A 17,983-nucleotide genomic window follows, 5' to 3' on the forward strand; every position below is an offset into this window, starting at 1 on the left:
GGCCATGCTTCATGTTAACATACGGACATGGGAGGAAACCAAAACTAATTTGTTATGAAGGATGCTAGTCCAGCAGAGATTCTGTTCTGTTCTGTCCTGCTCTTATCTTCTCATTCCATTCCATCTCTTCTCTTTTTCTCTTCCTCTGTTCCCTTCTCTCTCATTCCATCCTTTCTCTTCTCTTCTCTTCCCTTCCTTTCCCTGCCATTCTATTCCATTTTCTTTTCTCTTCTCTTCCATTCTCTTCCATTCCATTTTCTTCTCTCTCTCTCTCCTTCCCTTTTATTTTTTCTTTTCTTCCTTCCTTCCATTTCTCTTCCTTCCTTCCCTTCCCTTCTATTCTGTTCTATTCTATTCTATTCTATTCTATTCCATTCCATTTTCTTTTCTCCTCCTCTCCTCTCCTTCCCTTTTTCTTCTCTTCTCTTCTTCCTTCCTTCCTTCCATTCTATTCCATTCCATTTTCTTTTCTCTTCTCTCCTCTCCCTTCCCTTCCCTTTCATTTTTTTTTCTTCTCTCTCTTCCTTCCCTTCTCTCTCATTCCATCCTTTCTCTTCTCTTCTCTTCCCTTCCTTTCCCTGCCATTCTATTCCATTTTCTTTTCTCTTCTCTTCCATTCTCTTCCATTCCATTTTTTCTCTTCTCCTCTCCTCTCCCTTCCCTTTTATTTTTTTCTTTTCTTCCCTTTCCTTCCATTTTCTCTTCCCTTCCCTTCCATTCTATTCCATTTCTCTTCTCCTCTCCTCTCCCTTCCTTCCTTTTTCTTCTTTTCTTCCTTCCTTCCATTTCTCTTCCTTCCCTTCCTTCCTTCTATTCTGTTCTATTCTATTCTATTCTATTCTATTCCATTCCATTTTCTTTTCTCTCCTCCTCTCCTTCCTTTTTCTTCTCTTCTTCCTTCCCTTCCCTTCCATTCTATTCTATTCCATTTTCTTTTCTCCTCTCCTCTCCTCTCCCTTCCCTTCCCTTTCATTTTTTTCTTTTCTTCCCTTCCCTTCCATTTTCCCTTCCCTTCCCTTCCCTTCCCTTCCCTTCCATTCTATTCCATTTTCTTTTCTCTTCTCTTCTCTCCTCTCCTCTCCCTTCCCTTTTTTCTTCTCTTCTCTTCTCCAATGACTGCATCTCCAATGATCCATTTGTTAAGCTACTGAAGTTCGCAGATGACACAACAGTGATTGGTCTCATTCGAGACAATGACGAATCCGCATATAGACGAGAGGTCGAACGACTAGCCTTGTGGTGCAACCAAAACAATCTGGAACTGAACACACTCAAAACTGTAGAAATGGTGGTAGACTTTAGGAAAAACCCTTCCATACTTCCACCTCTCACAATACTTGACAACACAGTATCAACAGTAGAAACCTTCAAATTTCTGGGTTCTATCATATCGCAAGATCTCAAATGGACAGCTAACATCAAAAACATCATTAAAAAAGGACAACAAAGAATGTTCTTTCTGCGCCAACTCAGTAAGCTCAAACTGCCCAAGGAGCTGCTGATCCAATTCTACAGAGGAATTATTGAGTCTGTCATTTGCACCTCTATAACTGTCTGGTTCGGTTCTGCAACCCAACAAGAAAACACAGACTTCAGAGGATAATTAGAACTGCAGAAAAATAATTGCTACCAACCTTCCTTCCATTGAGGACCTGTATACTGCACGAATCAAGAAGAGGCCGTGAAAATATTTACAGACCCTCGCATCCTGGACATAAACTGTTTCAACTCCTACCCTCAAAACGACGCTATAGAGCACTGCACACCAGAACAACTAGACACAAGAACAGTTTTTTCCCGAAGGCCATCACTCTGCTAAACAAATAATTCCCTCAACACTGTCAGACTATTTACTGAATCTGCACTACTATTAATCGTTTCATAGTTCCCATCACCAATCTCTTTCCACTTATGACTGTATGACTATAACTTGTTGCTGGCAATCCTTATGATTTATATTGATATATTGATCATCAATTGTGTTGTAAATGTTGTACCTTGATGAACGTATCTTTTCTTTTATGTACACTGAGAGCATCTGCACCAAGACAAATTCCTTGTGTGTCCAATCACACTTGGCCAATAAAATTCTATTCTATTCTATTCTATTCTATTCTATTCTATTCTATTCTATTCTATTCTATTCTCTTCTTCCTTCCCTTCCCTTCTATTCCATTCCATTTTCTCTTCTCTTCTCCTCTCCTCTCCCTTCCCTTTTTTCTTTTCTTCCCTTCCCTTCCATTTTCCCTTCCCTTCCCTTCCATTCTATTCCATTTTCTCTTCTCTCCTCTCCTCTCCCTTCCCTTCCCTTTTTTCTTCTTTTCTCTTCTCTTCTTCCTTCCCTTCCCTTCTATTCTATTCCATTCCATTTTCTCTTCTCCCTTCCATTTTCTCTTCTCTTCTCCTCTCCACTCCTCTTCGATTCTTCCATTCCGTTCTTCTCTTCTTTCTCTCTCTCTTTATTATTCAGGGAGCCTGTTTTCGCTGGCAAAGAGCTCCCCACCCCCGAGTGACGTTGAGCTGGCCACGCCCACCCTAACCATGTCTACCCCAGCCCCCTGAGGTCAAACACAACCCTGATGCAGCCCTCAATGAAAATCAAGTTTGACACCCCTAAGCTAGAGCTCGGGTCTCCAAACACGGCCACTTTAAGACTTGTGGACTTTGACTCCCAGAATTCCCCCAGCCGACCATGAGAATTCTGGGAGTTGAAGTCCACAAGTCTTAAAAGCGGCCAAGCTTGGAGATCCCCAGGCTAGGACTTTTCTCTCCCTGGAGAGACTGACAAAAATGCTCCGAGGGGACCTAAAAGGACCTCTCCAGCAAATCCCAACCCCAGTAGATTCCCCCAAGTCAAATCTCTACGCCGATCACCTTGGGAACTTTGGATGGACTCAACCGAAGAGGAACTGCTGTCGGTGTAGACCAGGGGCTCTTCCTTCACCTCTGGCAGGAAAGCGTTGCTGGTTTCCACCACGCGAGAGGCCTGCTGGAGGGTCTCTGTCACCAGCTGCCTTGCCTGCTCGCTGACCACCGTGGCCTGGAAGGTCACCGGCTTGGGTTTGATGAGGACCTACAAGGGAAGCAAAGGGTTCTGGCTTCAGGACCCACAAGGACATCTTTCCAATAGCCAGTGGGGGAAGGGGGGAGTAGGAGGTGGGAGAAAGGGCCCCCAGAAGCTGTGCTCCATTAGCAGTTCCCTGCTTACAACAGGGGTTTGTCAGCAAGAAGAGGGGGTCAAACTATTTTCCAAAGCACCTGAAGGCAGGACAAGAAGCAATGGGTGGAAACTAAATGAAGGAGAGAAGCAACCTAGAACTAAGGAGAAATTTTCTGACAGTTAGAACAATCAATCAGTGGAACAACTTGTCTCCAAAAGTTGCGGGTGCTCCAACACTGGAAGTTTTTATGAAGTTGGATAACCATTTATCTGAAATGGTATAGAGTTTCCTGCCTGAGCAGGGAGTTGGACTAGAAGACCTCCAAGGTCCCTTCCAACTCTGTTATTCTATTCCATTCCATTCCATTCCACTCTATTCTTCTTTCTGATTCTATTCTATTCTATTCTATTCCATTCTACTCTATTCTTCTTTCTGATTCTATTCTATTCTATTCTATTCTATTCTATTCTATTCCATTCCACTCTATTCTTCTTTCTGATTCTATTCTATTCTATTCTATTCTATTCTATTCTATTCTATTCTATTCTATTCTTCTTTCTGCTTCTATTCCATTCCATTCCATTCCATTCCACTCTATTCTTCTTTCTGCTTCTCTTCTCTTCCATTCTCTTCCATTCCACTCTATTCTTCTTTCTGCTTCTATTCTATTCTATTCTATTCCATTCCATTCCATTCCATTCCATTCCATTCCATTCCATTCCACTCTATTCTTCTTTCTGCTTCTGCTTCTGCTCTGTTCTATTCTACTCTATTCTTTCTGTATTCTATTCCATTCCATTCTACTCTATTCTTCTTTCTGATTCTATTCTATTCTATTCTATTCTATTCTATTCTATTCTATTCTATTCTATTCTATTCTATTCTATTCTATTCTTTCTGTATTCTATTCCATTCCATTCTACTCTCCTCTATTCCATTCTTCTTTCTGCTTCTATGCTATGCTATGCTAATTATTCTTTCCTCTCCTCTCCTCTATTCTATTCATAAATGGAGAAGAACACTATTGAATGGGGTGGATGCCCTGAACTTCTCTAGTTTTAATGATGTAATGGGTTTTCCTGTACAGGTAATCCTCGATTTACGACCACAATGGAGTCCAAATTTTTGGCTGCTAAGTGAGACCTTTATTAAGGGACTTTTGCCTCGTTTAACCACTAGCCTCCTTACTGTCCAAATCTGCTGCTGGCTCTGTTGGCCGCTGACGGGCCACAACACCGTTCTTCATATTTTTTCATGCAACCCCCTTGGGAAAATTAATGGCCCACCCTTGATGTTGACTTTTTTCTCATCCCAAGACTAATAATAATAAAAAAACAGGCTTACCTGAGTTTTCCCTTGCTGTCCGTATACAATTTTGGTGGGGATGATTTTGGTCGCCGGCTGGATGCCGGAGCCGATTCCTTTCGGCTGCGTGACGATCATTTTCGTAATGGGCCGGGTGGCAGTGATGATGGCTGGTTTAGCACCGGCTGGAACGGCTTGGATCGTTTTCTCTCCCTGAAAACGACAACCACAATTTACTGCATTTTTTTCGGACTATAAGACACACCAAGATTTTGAAGAGATAAACAAGGAAAAAAAAACAAAACCCGTTTTTGCCCTCCCCGGCCCCCAGGAGCACTCTGCAGGCCTCCCAAACCCTCTGCGCACCCCGTTTTTGCGAAAAGATCTGGGCTATTCCTAGGCCATTCCAGCAGTGGAATAGGATTATCTTGAAACTCCAGAAAAAAAGTAAAAAAGTGGTGGTGTTAGCCATCAAACCTTATAAATACACTTTTCCCAAAACGGTTTCCACAATTTTGGCCACGACTGTAAAGGTAAAGGTAAAGGTTCCCCTCGCACATACGTGCTCGTCGTTGCCGACTCTAGGGGGTGGTGCTCATCTCCGTTTCAAAGCCGAAGAGCTGTCCGAAGAAGTCTCCGTGGTCATGTGGCCGGCATGACTCAACGCCAAAGGCGCACGGAACGCTGTTCCCTTCCCACCAAAGGTGGTCCCTATTTTTTCTACTTGCATTTTTTACGTGTTTTCAAACTGCTAGGTTGGCAGAAGCTGGGACAAGTCATGGGAGCTCACCCCGTTACACGGCAGCACTAGGGATTCGAACCGCCGAACTGCCGATCTTCGATCGAGAAGCTCAGCGTCTTAGCCCCTGAGCCACTGTGGGCCATGACTGTAAACAAGGCTAATTAAGACCCTCTGAACACACACGGTCCTTGGAGGGGCCACCAGAGGCTGGCGTTGCTATTCTCGGGTGGATGTGGACTTACTCCTGCATTCAGCAACGTCGTCACCACATTTTTGCCCGGAAGTCCTTGAATGGTGGTGCCTTTTCCCGCCGTTTTCTGCACGACGATGACGTTGGGCTTCGACGTCACCGGGATCGTGGTGATCTTTGTGGTGGTTCCTTGAGGGGAAGGAAAACAGCGAGGGTCACGGATTTGAAGGAGGAGCCACGCCTCACCGTTTCATCCCAGGCGCATGACAGGGAGTCCTCGACTTACGACCATAACGGGAGCCCTAAATTTCCGTTGTTAAGCAAACTAGTCAGGAGCATTGCTCGGAAGATAGCTGTAGAGTGAATGTTGCCCCGTTTTTTTACAACCTGTCTTGCCACCGTTGTTAAAGCGAATCGCCGCGGTGGTTGAGTTAGCGACACGGTTGTGAAACGAATCCGCCTTTCTCCCATTTGATTTTGGCTCGTCAGAAGGTCGCCCAAGGGAATCAGGTGACTTTGCTTGTGAGAAGGTCACAAAAGAGGATCACATGACCCCAGGAACTATGGTAAATACGAGTCAATTATCAAGCATCTGAATTTGGATCTCGTGACCATGTGGGGGACGCTGCGAAGGTCGTTAAGTGTGAAAACTGGTGGCAAAGTCACTTCGTTTAGTGCCGTTGTAACTTCGAAGGGTCCCTTAAAAGAATGGCCGTTAAGTCGAGGACCACCTGTAGAGGGGCAATCACACCATTTTCTTTCCTTAATCTGGGGACAGGGAAACCCATCAATGAGACCCCTTCAACTCCCAGTATTCCCCAGCCAGCAACTTGCTCATATTTATAGTTCATACTGGCTGGGGAATTCTGGGAGTTGAAGTCCACCACTCTTCAAGGGGCCAAGTTTGGACCCCCTGGCTTAGAGAGAGCTGGAAAAGCAGTGTGAAGCTGTATATACTGGTAAATAGAATAGAATAGAATAGAATTTTATTGGCCAAGTGTGATTGGACACACAAGGAATTTGTCTTGGTGCATACGCTCTCAGTGTACATAAAAGAAAAGATACCTTCATCAAGGTACAACATTTACAACACAATTGATGATCAATATATCAATATAAATCATAAGGATTGTCAGCAACAAGTTATAGTCATACAGTCATAAGTGGAAAGAGATGGGTGATGGGAACTATGAGAAGATTAATAGTGGTGCAGATTCAGTAAATAGTCTGACAGTGTTGATGGAATTATTTGTTTAGCAGAGTGATGGCCTTCGGGGAAAAACTGTTCTTGTGTCTAGTTGTTCTGGTGTGCAGTGCTCTATAGCGTCGTTTTGAGGGTAGGAGTTGAAACAGTTTATGTCCTGGATGCGAGGGATCTGTAAATATTTTCATGGCCCTCTTCTTGATTCGTGCAGTATACAGGTCCTCAATGGAAGTGCTATTGCTATTGCGTATTTATGTTTTTATTATTTCGTTCCTACTGTGTAATAGGTGTTGTAAAATTTCACCTTTTTAATACTGCAAACCAGGATTACATTGGGCTAAAATGGGCAGCCAATAAATGTAATATATAACAATACAGGTAGTTCTCGCCTTACAACCACAAGCCAGCCCAAACTTTCTGTGGCTAAATGAAACCTTTAAGTTAATTTTGCCCCGTTTTACAACCTTCCTTGCCACAGTTGCTGTTAAGCGAATCACCGCGCTTGTCTCAATTAGTAACACGGTTGTTAAATGAATCGGGCATCCCCGTTGACACTTTGCTTGTCAGGAGGTCGCCAAAGGGGATCACGTGACCCCGGGAGGGCTCCACGACCGTCAGAAGTAGGAATCAGTAGGCCAAGCATTTGAATTTTGATCACGCGACAATGGGGACCGTTCTACAAAGGTCGTAGAAACAGTTACAAGTTGCTTCTCAGCACCGCGGCCACTTTGGGCGGTCGGTAAACGAAGTGCTGTAAGGCCAAAGACCACCTGTACTGAGGAGATGAAAAACCCCAAGACCCTCGGAAAGAAATCAGACAAATAGTTTAATTAGAGCAGGGGTCTCCAACCTTAGCAACTTTACAACATGTGAACTTCAACTCCCAGAATTCCTCAGCCAGTGAAGTTTCGCTGGCTGAGGAATTCTGGGAGTTGAAGTCCACAAGTTGTAAAGTTGCTAAGGTTGGAGACCCCTGTCTTAGAGCACAGTTGAGTACCTTTCTGTTGAAAGTAGGTCTTCATCAAGGAATTACCTTAAAGAAAAGTGAAAACAAAATAGGTTGATCTACAGCAGGGGTCCTCAAACATGGCAGCTTTAAGACGTGTGGACTTCAACTCCCAGAATTCTGGGAGTTGACATCCACACGTCTTAAAGCTGCAAAATTTGAAGACCTCTGATCTACAGTGTAATTTACTCAGGAAACTTAGGATAGGAAGTTTCCATTTCTTTTTTAAAAAAAGTTTTTCATTTCTTTCATTGTTTAAAAAAAATGTATCAAATCGATGCATGAACAGTGTGGCACCTGGGTGTCCCACATTCTAATACAAATAGAACTAATGAAATTAATCATAACTATTACATTAAATCAATTCATGTATTTCCAGCAGTAATAACATATTTATATTAGACAACAATCCATCATCATTCAATTATTCTGTGTTGTATCTTGTAATGTACTCTTTATTATAAAGAGTATACACTCATATTTCCCCCTCCTCTTGTTTCTATCACTTATTCTAGCTTTTAATCGTATCACGTTTTGTTAAGAAACTGTTTCTGCCTATCCTAACTTCTAATTGTGTCATCCACCAAAAAGAAAGGAAAAAAAGGGAAGAGAGAGAGAGAGAGAGAGAGAGAGAGAGAGAGGAGAGCAAATCAGAACAACAAATATGCTGGCTCATATTTAATAATAGCAGAGTTGGAAGGGACCTTGGAGGTCTTCTAGTCCTACCCCCTGCCCAGGCAGGAAAACCCACACCACTTCAGACAAATGGTTATCCAACATTTACTTAAAAATTTCCAGTGTTGGAGCATTCACAACTTCTGCAGGCAAGTTGTTTTACTTATTGATTGTTCTAACTGTCAGGAAATTTCTCCTTAGTTCTGAGTTGCTTCTTTCCTTGATTAGTTTCCACCCATTGCTTCTTGTCCTGCCCTCAGGTGCTTTGGAGAATAGCTGGACTCCCTCTTCTTTGTGGCAGCCCCTGAGATATTGGAAGACTGCCAGCATGTCTCCCCTAGTCCTTCTTTTCATTAAACTAGAAATACCGAGTTCCTGCAACTGTTCTTCATATGTTTTAGCCTTCAGTCCCCTAATCCTCTTTGTTGCTCTTCTCTGCACTCTTTCTAGAGTCTCAACATTTTTTTTTTACATCGTGGCAACCAAAACTGAATGCAATATTCCAAGTGTGGCCTTACCAAGGGATTATAAAGTGGCACTAACACTTCACGTGATCTTGATTCTATCCCTCTGTTTATGCCGCCCAGAACTGTGCTGGCTTTTTTGGCAGCTGCTGCACATGGCTGGCTCCTATTTAAATGATTGTCCTCTAGGACTCCAAGATCCCTCTCACAGTTACTGGCATTAAGCCATATTTCACCTAGTCTGTATCGATACATTTCCTTGCCCAAGCGTAAAACCTTATTTTTATCTACACTGAGTTTCATTTTGTTGGATAGGGCCCCTTGTTCAAGCCTGTCAAGATCTTTTTGGATCCTGAGCTCGTCTTCTGGGGCAGGGGTCTCCAACCTTGGCAACTTTAAGACCTGTGAACTTCAACTCCCAGAATTCCTCAGCCAGCAAAACGTCATCTGCAAATTTGATAAGTTCCCCTTTCTATTCCTTCTTCCTATTCCCAGTCCTCGGTCTCTACAGCACCCACTGGTTCCTACGGCTTTCCTTTGAAGGGTCTATTACGGCTGAAACAGCAAACTAAGCTGGGTGCATCTCTAATTTTTTTTTCTTCCCTTCCAATTAAACAGCGACATGGGGACACCTACCAGAAACAAGGTTGCTGCTGATAATCTTGCCTCCCAGCGTGGCGAGCGATTTGGGGACCACCGTGATGATGCTACCGCTAGTGGTTTTCACGTAGGTGGCGGCCCCGGGCGTGCCCGTCACCCGTGCCCCGATGGAAGGACTCACGGTCGGACGGGTGTAAGTCGCTTGGGTCCCTGGTTTAAGAGGGAAAACAACAACAACAACAACAGAGTAAGATATCCGTTTATGGTCTGATTTTTGCATATGTCACGTGGGAAAGCCAGGAGGAGAAGGGAGTGGCTAAAACTTGCAAATGATGTGAGTTCTTTCCAATCCAAGCCATTAAGGTGGCCCAGGGGACTCAGGACTTGGCAGCTTTGAGACTTGCGGACTCCAACTCCCAGAATTCCTCACCTAGCCAAAGTCGCAAGGATGGAGAGATGGCAGGTCCTTCATCAGTGTGGGCTGCAGAAGAGAACTTTCATAATTTTCCAGTTTGGTCCAGTTTGGTTAAGGCACCACTCTAGATATTGGGAGAGGGGTGAGTTCTAGTCCCGCCTTAGGCATGAAAGGCGGCTGAGTGACTTTGGGCCAATCACCAGGAGACGGGGAGTTCTAGTCCCGCCTTAGGCATGAAAGCCGGCTGAGTGACTTTGGGCCAATCACCAGGAGATGGGGAGTTTTAGTCCCGCCTTAGGCATGAAAGCCGGCTGAGTGACTTTGGGCCAATCACCAGGAGACGGGGAGTTCTAGTCCCGCCTTAGGCATGAAAGCCGGCTGAGTGACTTTGGGCCAATCACCAGGAGATGGGGAGTTCTAGTCCCGCCTTAGGCATGAAAGCCGGCTGAGTGACTTTGGGCCAATCACCAGGAGACGGGGAGTTCTAGTCCCGCCTTAGGCATGAAAGCCGGCTGAGTGACTTTGGGCCAATCACCAGGAGACGGGGAGTTCTAGTCCCGCCTTAGGCATGGAAAGCCAGCTGTGTGACTTTGGGCCAATCACCAGGAGATGGAGAGTTCTAGTCCCGCCTTAGGCATGAAAGCCGGCTGAGTGACTTTGGGCCAATCACCAGGAGACGGGGAGTTCTAGTCCCGCCTTAGGCATGAAAGCCGGCTGAGTGACTTTGGGCCAATCACCAGGAGACGGGGAGTTCTAGTCCCGCCTTAGGCATGAAAGCTGGCTGAGTGACTTTGGGCCAATCGACTTGAGACGTTAAGTTAGATATTAAGTTAGACATTAAGTTAGATTAAGTTATATATCTCCAAAGAGGCTCCTATTTTAAGTCTATGAAAAGAGGTTGAAAACATCCCAGGCTACAGGCAGTCCTGAACTTACAGTCATTCATTTAGTGACCGTTCAAAGTATACAGTGGCACTGAAGAAAATGACTTACAATTGGTCCATGCCCTTAAGCAGCATCCCCATGGTAACATGAACAAATCTGGGCACTTGGCAACTGCCGTGTGTTTACAATAATTGCCGCATCCTCACGTGATCTCCCATTCGCAACCTTCCCAGCCAGCTTCAGACCAGCGAAGTGAATGGGACAATCTGGATCCGCTTAATGACGGGCAATGATTCGCTTAACAACCGGGGCAAAAAAAAAAAAGGTTGTAAAATTGGGCACGGCTCGCTTAACAACCGCCGTGCTCAGCTATGGAAACTGGGGTCCCAATTGTGGCTTCATAAATCAAGGACTACTTGTAACCGGTCCGTTTTTTGTTTTTTTTTAAAAAAATAAATAAAAGACATAGAAAAATATATCGCTTGCTCTGCCCCCGTGAAGATCGGTTCGTGAGCTGGCAGCCTGGCGCTACCAGCCCCGCTGCTCTCCCAGCAGGAGGGACCGCCTGCGATAGGAACGCTTGCTTGCCCCTCCCCCTTCCGCCCGCCACGGAAACGGGCCAGGATGGAGAGGTGGACTCACCGGCAGGAGCCGTGACCAGTTTGGTCGTCATGATGGTCCCGTTGCTGCTCACCACCATAATGGGAGAATTGCTGCTGCTGGGCAGGGTCGCCGTGACGGGTTTGGGGAGGATTTTGCTGGGCTGCACCTGCTGGGTGATGATTTTGACACCTGGGGTGGAGGAGATAGTGAACCGACAGGGGCAAGACAGGGGGAGGGAGGGAGGGAGCAAGAAGGGAAGGAGGAAGGAAGGAAAGCAGGGAGGGAGGGAAGGAAGGGGAGGGGTGGGAGGGTGAGGGAGGAAAGGTGGAGGGATGAAAGGAGGAAGGAAAGCAGGGAGGGAGGAAAGAAGGATGGGAGGGAGGAGGGAGGGAGGGAGGAAGGAAGGGGTGGGGTGGGGTGGGAGGGTCAGGGAGGAGGGAGGGAAGGTGAAGGGAGGAAAGGAGGAAGGAGGGTTAAGGAGGAAAGAAAACAGGGAGGGAGACAGGAGGGAGAGAGGAGAGGAGGAGGAGGAAGGAGGAGGAAGGAAGGAAGGAAGGAGGGACGGAGGAGGAAAGAAGGAAGAAAGAAAGGGGAAGGAGGGAGGGAGGAAGAGAGGAAGGGAGAGAAGGAGGGAGGGAGAGAGGAAGGAAGGGAGGGAGGGAGAGAGGAAAGAAGGGGAAGGAGGGAGGGAGGAAGAAAGAAAGGGGAAGGAGGGAGGGAGGAAGAGAGGAAGGGAGAGAAGGAGGGAGGGAGAGAGGAAAGAAGGGGAAGGAGGGAGGGAGGAAGGAAGAAAGGGGAAGGAGGGAGGGAGGGAGAGAGGAAGGAAGGAAGGGAGGGAGGGAGAGAAGACAGAAAATTAGAGAAAGTTTAAGAACACAGCTAGGATCCTAGAGCAGGTTGACAAAACGTTAGCATTCAGAGATAGTTAAAGTACAGAAAAGTCCTCGACTTACAACCCCTTGTCTAGTGAACGAAGTTACAATGGGACTGAAAAACCGACCGTTTTTCCACACTTACGACCGTTGTACCGTTCCCATGGTCACCTGATGAAAATTCGGGCATTTGGCAAGTGGCATGTACGTACTTCTGACGGTCGCAGGGCCCCCGGGGGTCACGCGATCCCCTTTTGTGACCCTTCTGACCAGCCAAGCCAAAGGAGGGGGGGTGGGGGAAGCCGGATTCACTTACCCACCGGGGTTCCTAACTTCCCAGTTGCAGCGATTCCCTTAACAACTCTGGCGGGAAAGGTCGCACAACGGGACAAAGCTCTCCCTTGGCTTAGCGATGGAAATTTGGAGCTCCAGAGTGGCCGTAAGTCGAGGACTCCCTCTATTCCCCCCACCGCCGGGACGAGACATTCCCTGTTGTACAATACCTGATTCTTGCTTGATCTGGATGGTGGGTTTAATGTTGGGGGGCAGAGGAGACTGCTGGGGAGCTGGGGGTGGCTGGGAGAGAGCCGGGGCGGCCGCTGGAGCCGAAGTCAGCTGCTGCTTGGGAAATTGTGCGAGGATCTGGCTGGGCGTTCCCACCAGGCTTTTCGGAGACGGTAGCCGGGCTGCGGCCACCTTGATCGCTGAGGTGCACAGACCTGGAAGAGAGGACGGCGGGATTGGCGCCTTTTCTCGAGAAAAGCTAACACGATCCTAGGTTGTTTAAACAGGGGCATAGAATCAAAATCACGCGAAGGATTCGCACTGCTTTAGAAAGCCTTAGTAAAAGCCACACCTGGAATACTTGTTGTGACCTAGGCTTCCTGAGTCATTAAAACACACAGGTGGTCCCAAATAACCTCTTTTATTGCAAGAGCTGTGAATTCCGTTCGTTCACAGCTGAGTCCCAATTAGTTGCAAAAAAAAAGTCCTTCGGGATAATCGCCAACTTTTATCTCCCTTGACAAGCTGCCAAAGACCTACTTGGCAAAGCCCCACGGAGTTCAGAAACAAACAAGAGATGCCGACTGGAAACAGAGTTAACAATGTTGCTTTCCTGCAAAGGGCCCACGTGCCTTTGCTCCTCTTTTAAGACTTATGGGAGGGGGTCAGTTTCAGTTTCAGTCACCGGAAATTGGAAGAGCAGCTCCCCGGCGTGCACGCGCAGGAGTGCCAGAAACCGGAAGAGTAGTTCCCCGACATGCATTGGTCTTCCAGTTTCCGGTGCTCCTGCGCGCGCCAAGACCACCTGGCCGCCGGAACCCAGAAGAGTAACAGGCGACAGCAGGCGTGCCCGGAGAAATGGCTCTGCGTGCCACTTCCGGCACTCGTGCCATAGGGTTCGCCATCACTGCTATAGGACCCTCCCTTCTTCCTCAAATCGGCCGGCCTCTTCTCTTACCCTGAGCCACTGTCGACATCACCACAGACGGCGTAGAGGATACCACAGTGGTCACCGCCACGGTGCTGGGCGTGGAAGAAGGCGTGGCGCAGCTCCCGGCGGTGAGGCCAGTTGTGGTGGGGCTGGTGCTGTTGTTAACCAGGGAGGACTGGGAAGCCGTAATGACCACGGGTTGCTTCTGGGTGGTGGACGCGATCACCGACGTCGGGACGAGTTTGGTGACGGCTGCGTAGTTGTGGGATTTGGAGAGGATGTTGGGGACGAAGGTGGAGCTGGGTGAGGTGGTCACAATGATTACCTGGAAGAGCACATATGAGACACTTTGGACCACAGCAGGATGGGATCGTTTTCCTGTTGGGTTTCCAGGACTGTGCTCAAGAAGGGCAGATCTGAACGGCAATAGCAACAGCACTTAAGACTTAGAGCCCTTAGACTTATATGAAACTTATCAAGCTTTTACAGCCCTCTCTAAGCGGTTTACAGAGTCAGCTTTTTGCCCCCAACAATCTGGGTCCTCATTTTACCAACCATGGAAGGACGGAAGGCTGAGTCTGACCTTGAGCCGGTCAAGATCGAACTTCCTGGCTGTGGGCAGAGTTAGCCTGCAATACTGCATTCTAACCATTGCGCCACCAGAAGGAGGAAATGGGGAAGGAAGAGGAAAAAGTGGAAGAGGAAAGAGAAAGGAAGGAAAGAGGTAGGGGGAAAGAAGAGGATGAAGGCAAAAGAGGGAAAAGAAAAGAGGAGGAGGAAGAGGAAGAGAGAGGAAGACAAAGTGGAAGAGGAAGGAGAAGGAGAAAGGAAGGGAAGAGGGGAAGGGGAAAGGGTAGGAAGAAATAGCAGTAATACTTAGACTTATATACCACTTCATAGTCCTTTCCAGCCCTCTCTAAGCGATTTAAAGAGTCAGCCTTTTGCCCCCAACAATCTGGGTCCTCATTTTACCGACCTCGGAAGGACGGAAAGCTGAGTCAACCTTGAGCCTAGTGAGATTTAATCTACCAAACTGCTGGCAGCCGGTGATCAGCAGAAGTAGCCTGCAGTACTGCACTCTAACCACTGTGCCACCGTGGCTCACCTAACACAGGTAGTCCTCGATTTACAATCATTCGTTTAGTGGCTGCTGGAAATTAGTGAAAAAAGAGATTTACCACCAGCCATGCACTTAGCAACCACTGCAAAACCATGGTCACGTGATCCAAATTTGGGCGCTTTCCATCCAGAATATACAGGTAGTCCTCGACGTACGACAACAATTGAGCTCAAAATGTATGTCGCTAACTGAGACATTTCTTTATAGTTTTGCCCCATTCTACCACCTTTCTGGTCACGGTTGTTAAGCGAACGTTTGCAGTTGTTAAGTTAGCAACGCGGTGGCTATGTGAGTTGGTTTCATCTATTGACTTTGCTTTGTCAAAATGTCACAAAAGGTGATCGCACAATCCCAGGGCACCACAACTGTCATTAAATGTGAGACCGCTGCCCACCCAATCTGAAGTTGGATCCCGGGACCATACAGACGTTGCGACGGTTGGTAAGTGTGAAAAACGATCACGAGTCCCATAAGGGCCGTAATAGCTCAGGCTGTAAGAAGCCTGTTATTAAAACACAGCTGCCTGCAATTACTGCAGGTTCTAGTCCCACCAGGTCCAAGGTTGACTCAGCCTTCCATCCTTTATAAGGTAGGTAAAATGAGGACCCAGATTGTTGGGGGGCCAATAAGTTGACTTTGTAAATATACAAATAGAATGAGATTATTGCCTTACACACTGTAAGCCGCCCTGAGTCTTCGGAGAAGGGCGGGATATAAATGTAAATAAAAAAATAAAAATTTTCAGCACCGTTGTAACTTCGAACGGTCGCTAAACGAACAGAGGCGAGGCAAGAAGTGCCTATAGAAAATGCGGCGGCATCAAGACGCTCTTGGTAACCTGAACGTCGGGCTCAATTGTGGTTGTAAGTTGAGGACTACCTGTAGCCAGGGTGGCTCATCCCCCATAAGACTTTAACCCAGCCCCTCCCCCACCTTTTGGGGACCAGGGACTGGTTCCGTGGAGAGGCGTTTTTCAACAACCATGGCAAGAAACATCGTAAAATGGAGCAAAACTCACTTAACAACTGTCTTGCTTGGCAATGGAAAATTGTGGGCTCCATTGTGGTCGTAAGTCGAGGGCTACCTGTATAGCAGGAGTGGGCAACTATGGCAACTGGAGGACCTGTGGACTTCCAACTCCCAGAACTCCAGAGCCAGCATGAACACCAAAGGTCATCAAATTGCCATAGTTGTTCATAGTTGTATAGCATGAGTATGTATGAGTTTATGGCTTGCTGCTTGTGGAGGTGGGTGACCCTTCTTTTTCGGTCAGTGTGCCGACGATATAGAGTGTACTGCCGGGTTCTAGATTAGTGGCCCCCAACCTTTTGGGCACCAGGGATCGGTTCTGTGGAGAGAAGTTTTTTCCGTGGACCGGACGTGGCGTGGTTTTGCATGCTGCCTGCATCCTGCAGATGGGGCTTCGCTTGCCCAGTTTTTGGCATGTCGCGACCCGTTGGCGGTGCACGGCCCAGCGGTTGGGGATCCCTGCTTTAACCCAAACTGAGGGGTCGGCAACCTTAAACACTCAAAGAGCCACAAAGGTCCTCACCGGAAGCGCCCCGTTCAATTCTGGAGCCAACCGGAAGTCCGGTTCCCCTACCATAGTCTCCTCCTTACCGCGACGTCCTTTTTCCTCTACCTGTCCTACCTGAAAGCCCTATCAATTGTGGAGCCAAACCCACCCTTTGCCATAGGAGTTTCCTCCTGGCACCCTGTGCTTCCCCCCCCAAACCGGAAAGCTCCTCTCAAAACCGTGGCGCCAATCAGCGACAGGGAACCGCAGCAGAGGGATGAAAGAGCCACATGCGGCTCCAGAGCTGCAGGTTGCCGATTGCTGCCCAAACCCTTTGGTAGAGTAGGAGAAGCTTTCCCCCAAACCACCCTGATCCCATCTCGGACCTTTTGGGTGTTGGTGTTGGTGGTTTGAGTGGAGGAGGGCTTGGTGAAGGTGATCTTCACGGGGGACATGTGGGGTGGCAGGGAGTTGGCGATGCTCTGCATGATGCTGCTCATCTTGGGGCTGCCCCCCACGGGCACCGTGATGGTCTTGGTGACCGGCGGGATGGCTTTGGGGACCTCTTTCAGGAGCACCGGGGAGGAGCTGGAAGAGTTGGTGCGCCGCCTCTTGCGGGGCTTCTCGTCCTCATCCGAACAACTCACGCCTGCAACGAAGAGCACAGATTTTGGGGTTCTCGTTCCATTGAATGAATCGGAAATTTTACTGTGTGTATAGCGATGAGCATATTATTGCCAAAGTGTATGAAGTGTTGTGGAATTTAAATCTGGAAAATGAACAGGTAAAAAGCATCGTATGATTCGGTGGGCAAGGAACTTTGGATATGATGTAATGCTTGAACAGCGTGGGAGGATATGTGGAATCAAGGTTTAAAATTTACATTAAGCTACAATTTAAAAGAAAATTTCTGTAAGATGATGTATCATTGGTACTTAACTCCAGATAAGTTGTCAAGAATATATCAAGGTATTTCAAATGAATGTTGGAAATGTAAACGTAAAGAAGGGACTTTTTATCATTTAGGGTGAACATGTGATAAAGCAAAGAAATATTGGAGTAGGATTCATATCTTAATACAGAAAATTCTTAAAGTGAATATAGAAAGAAAAATAGAGAAAACCATTTTAATTAGCCAGCTCCAAGCTGCTGCCTGTAACTGACAAGACTTTAATCAGAGTCACATCCTTGAATTTTGTTGGTTTCCCAGCACTTCCACAATAGGTGCCAACCACAAGTTAACAAGCTGAGCCTTACATTTTAATTAGCCAGCTCTAGGCTGCTGCCTGTAACTGACAAGACTTTAATCAGTGTCACATCTTTGGATTTTGTTGGCTTCCCAGCACTTCCACAATAGGTGCCAATCACAAGTTAACAAGCCTAGCCCCACACCTTAATTAGCCATCTCCAAACTGCTGCCTGTAACTGACAAGAGTCACATTTTTGGATTTTTGGTGACTTCCTAAACAGTTCTAGGCTCCCAGCCAGCATATTACACAAACAGCTAGTGTGGTTACATTCCTTTCAATGGGTACAGATAGTGCTCGCTTAGGATCACAATCAAGCCCAACATTTCTACTGCTGAGACATTTATTAAGTGGACTTTGTCTTGTTTTACAACCTTTCTTGCCAGAGTTGTTAAATGAAACACTGCAGTTGCTAAGTAACACAGTTGTTAAAACAAATCTGGCTTCCCCATTTACTTTGTCAGGTCGCAAAAGGTGATTACATGATCCCAGGACGCTGCAACCATCATATATACAAGTCACTTGCCAAGCGTCTGAATTTTC

At 46.9% G+C, this 17,983-nt stretch overlaps 1 protein-coding gene across 11 annotated transcripts in view; it reads right to left on the minus strand.

Annotated features, from left to right (window-relative positions):
- EMSY (EMSY transcriptional repressor, BRCA2 interacting) overlaps positions 1 to 17,983 on the minus strand; it is a 51,976-nt gene that overhangs the window by 13,816 nt on the left and 20,177 nt on the right. For 8 of the 11 annotated variants that reach the window (XM_058185968.1, XM_058185964.1, XM_058185963.1 and 5 more), the window contains 10 exons: positions 16,580 to 16,842; positions 13,585 to 13,882; positions 12,626 to 12,841; positions 11,290 to 11,439; positions 9,778 to 9,828; positions 9,384 to 9,557; positions 7,600 to 7,635; positions 5,451 to 5,587; positions 4,506 to 4,679; positions 2,875 to 3,073 (listed from right to left, as the gene is read on the minus strand). In XM_058185968.1, the coding sequence (XP_058041951.1) occupies positions 2,875 to 3,073; positions 4,506 to 4,679; positions 5,451 to 5,587; positions 7,600 to 7,635; positions 9,384 to 9,557; positions 9,778 to 9,828; positions 11,290 to 11,439; positions 12,626 to 12,841; positions 13,585 to 13,882; positions 16,580 to 16,842 (1,698 nt within the window). The remainder of the gene's footprint in view (positions 1 to 2,874; positions 3,074 to 4,505; positions 4,680 to 5,450; positions 5,588 to 7,599; positions 7,636 to 9,383; positions 9,558 to 9,777; positions 9,829 to 11,289; positions 11,440 to 12,625; positions 12,842 to 13,584; positions 13,883 to 16,579; positions 16,843 to 17,983) is intronic. The other 3 variants (XM_058185967.1, XM_058185966.1, XM_058185965.1) reach the window with 1 other exon arrangement.

This window comes from Ahaetulla prasina, chromosome 5, assembly GCF_028640845.1.
Source record: "Ahaetulla prasina isolate Xishuangbanna chromosome 5, ASM2864084v1, whole genome shotgun sequence".
NCBI lineage: Eukaryota > Metazoa > Chordata > Lepidosauria > Squamata > Colubridae > Ahaetulla > Ahaetulla prasina.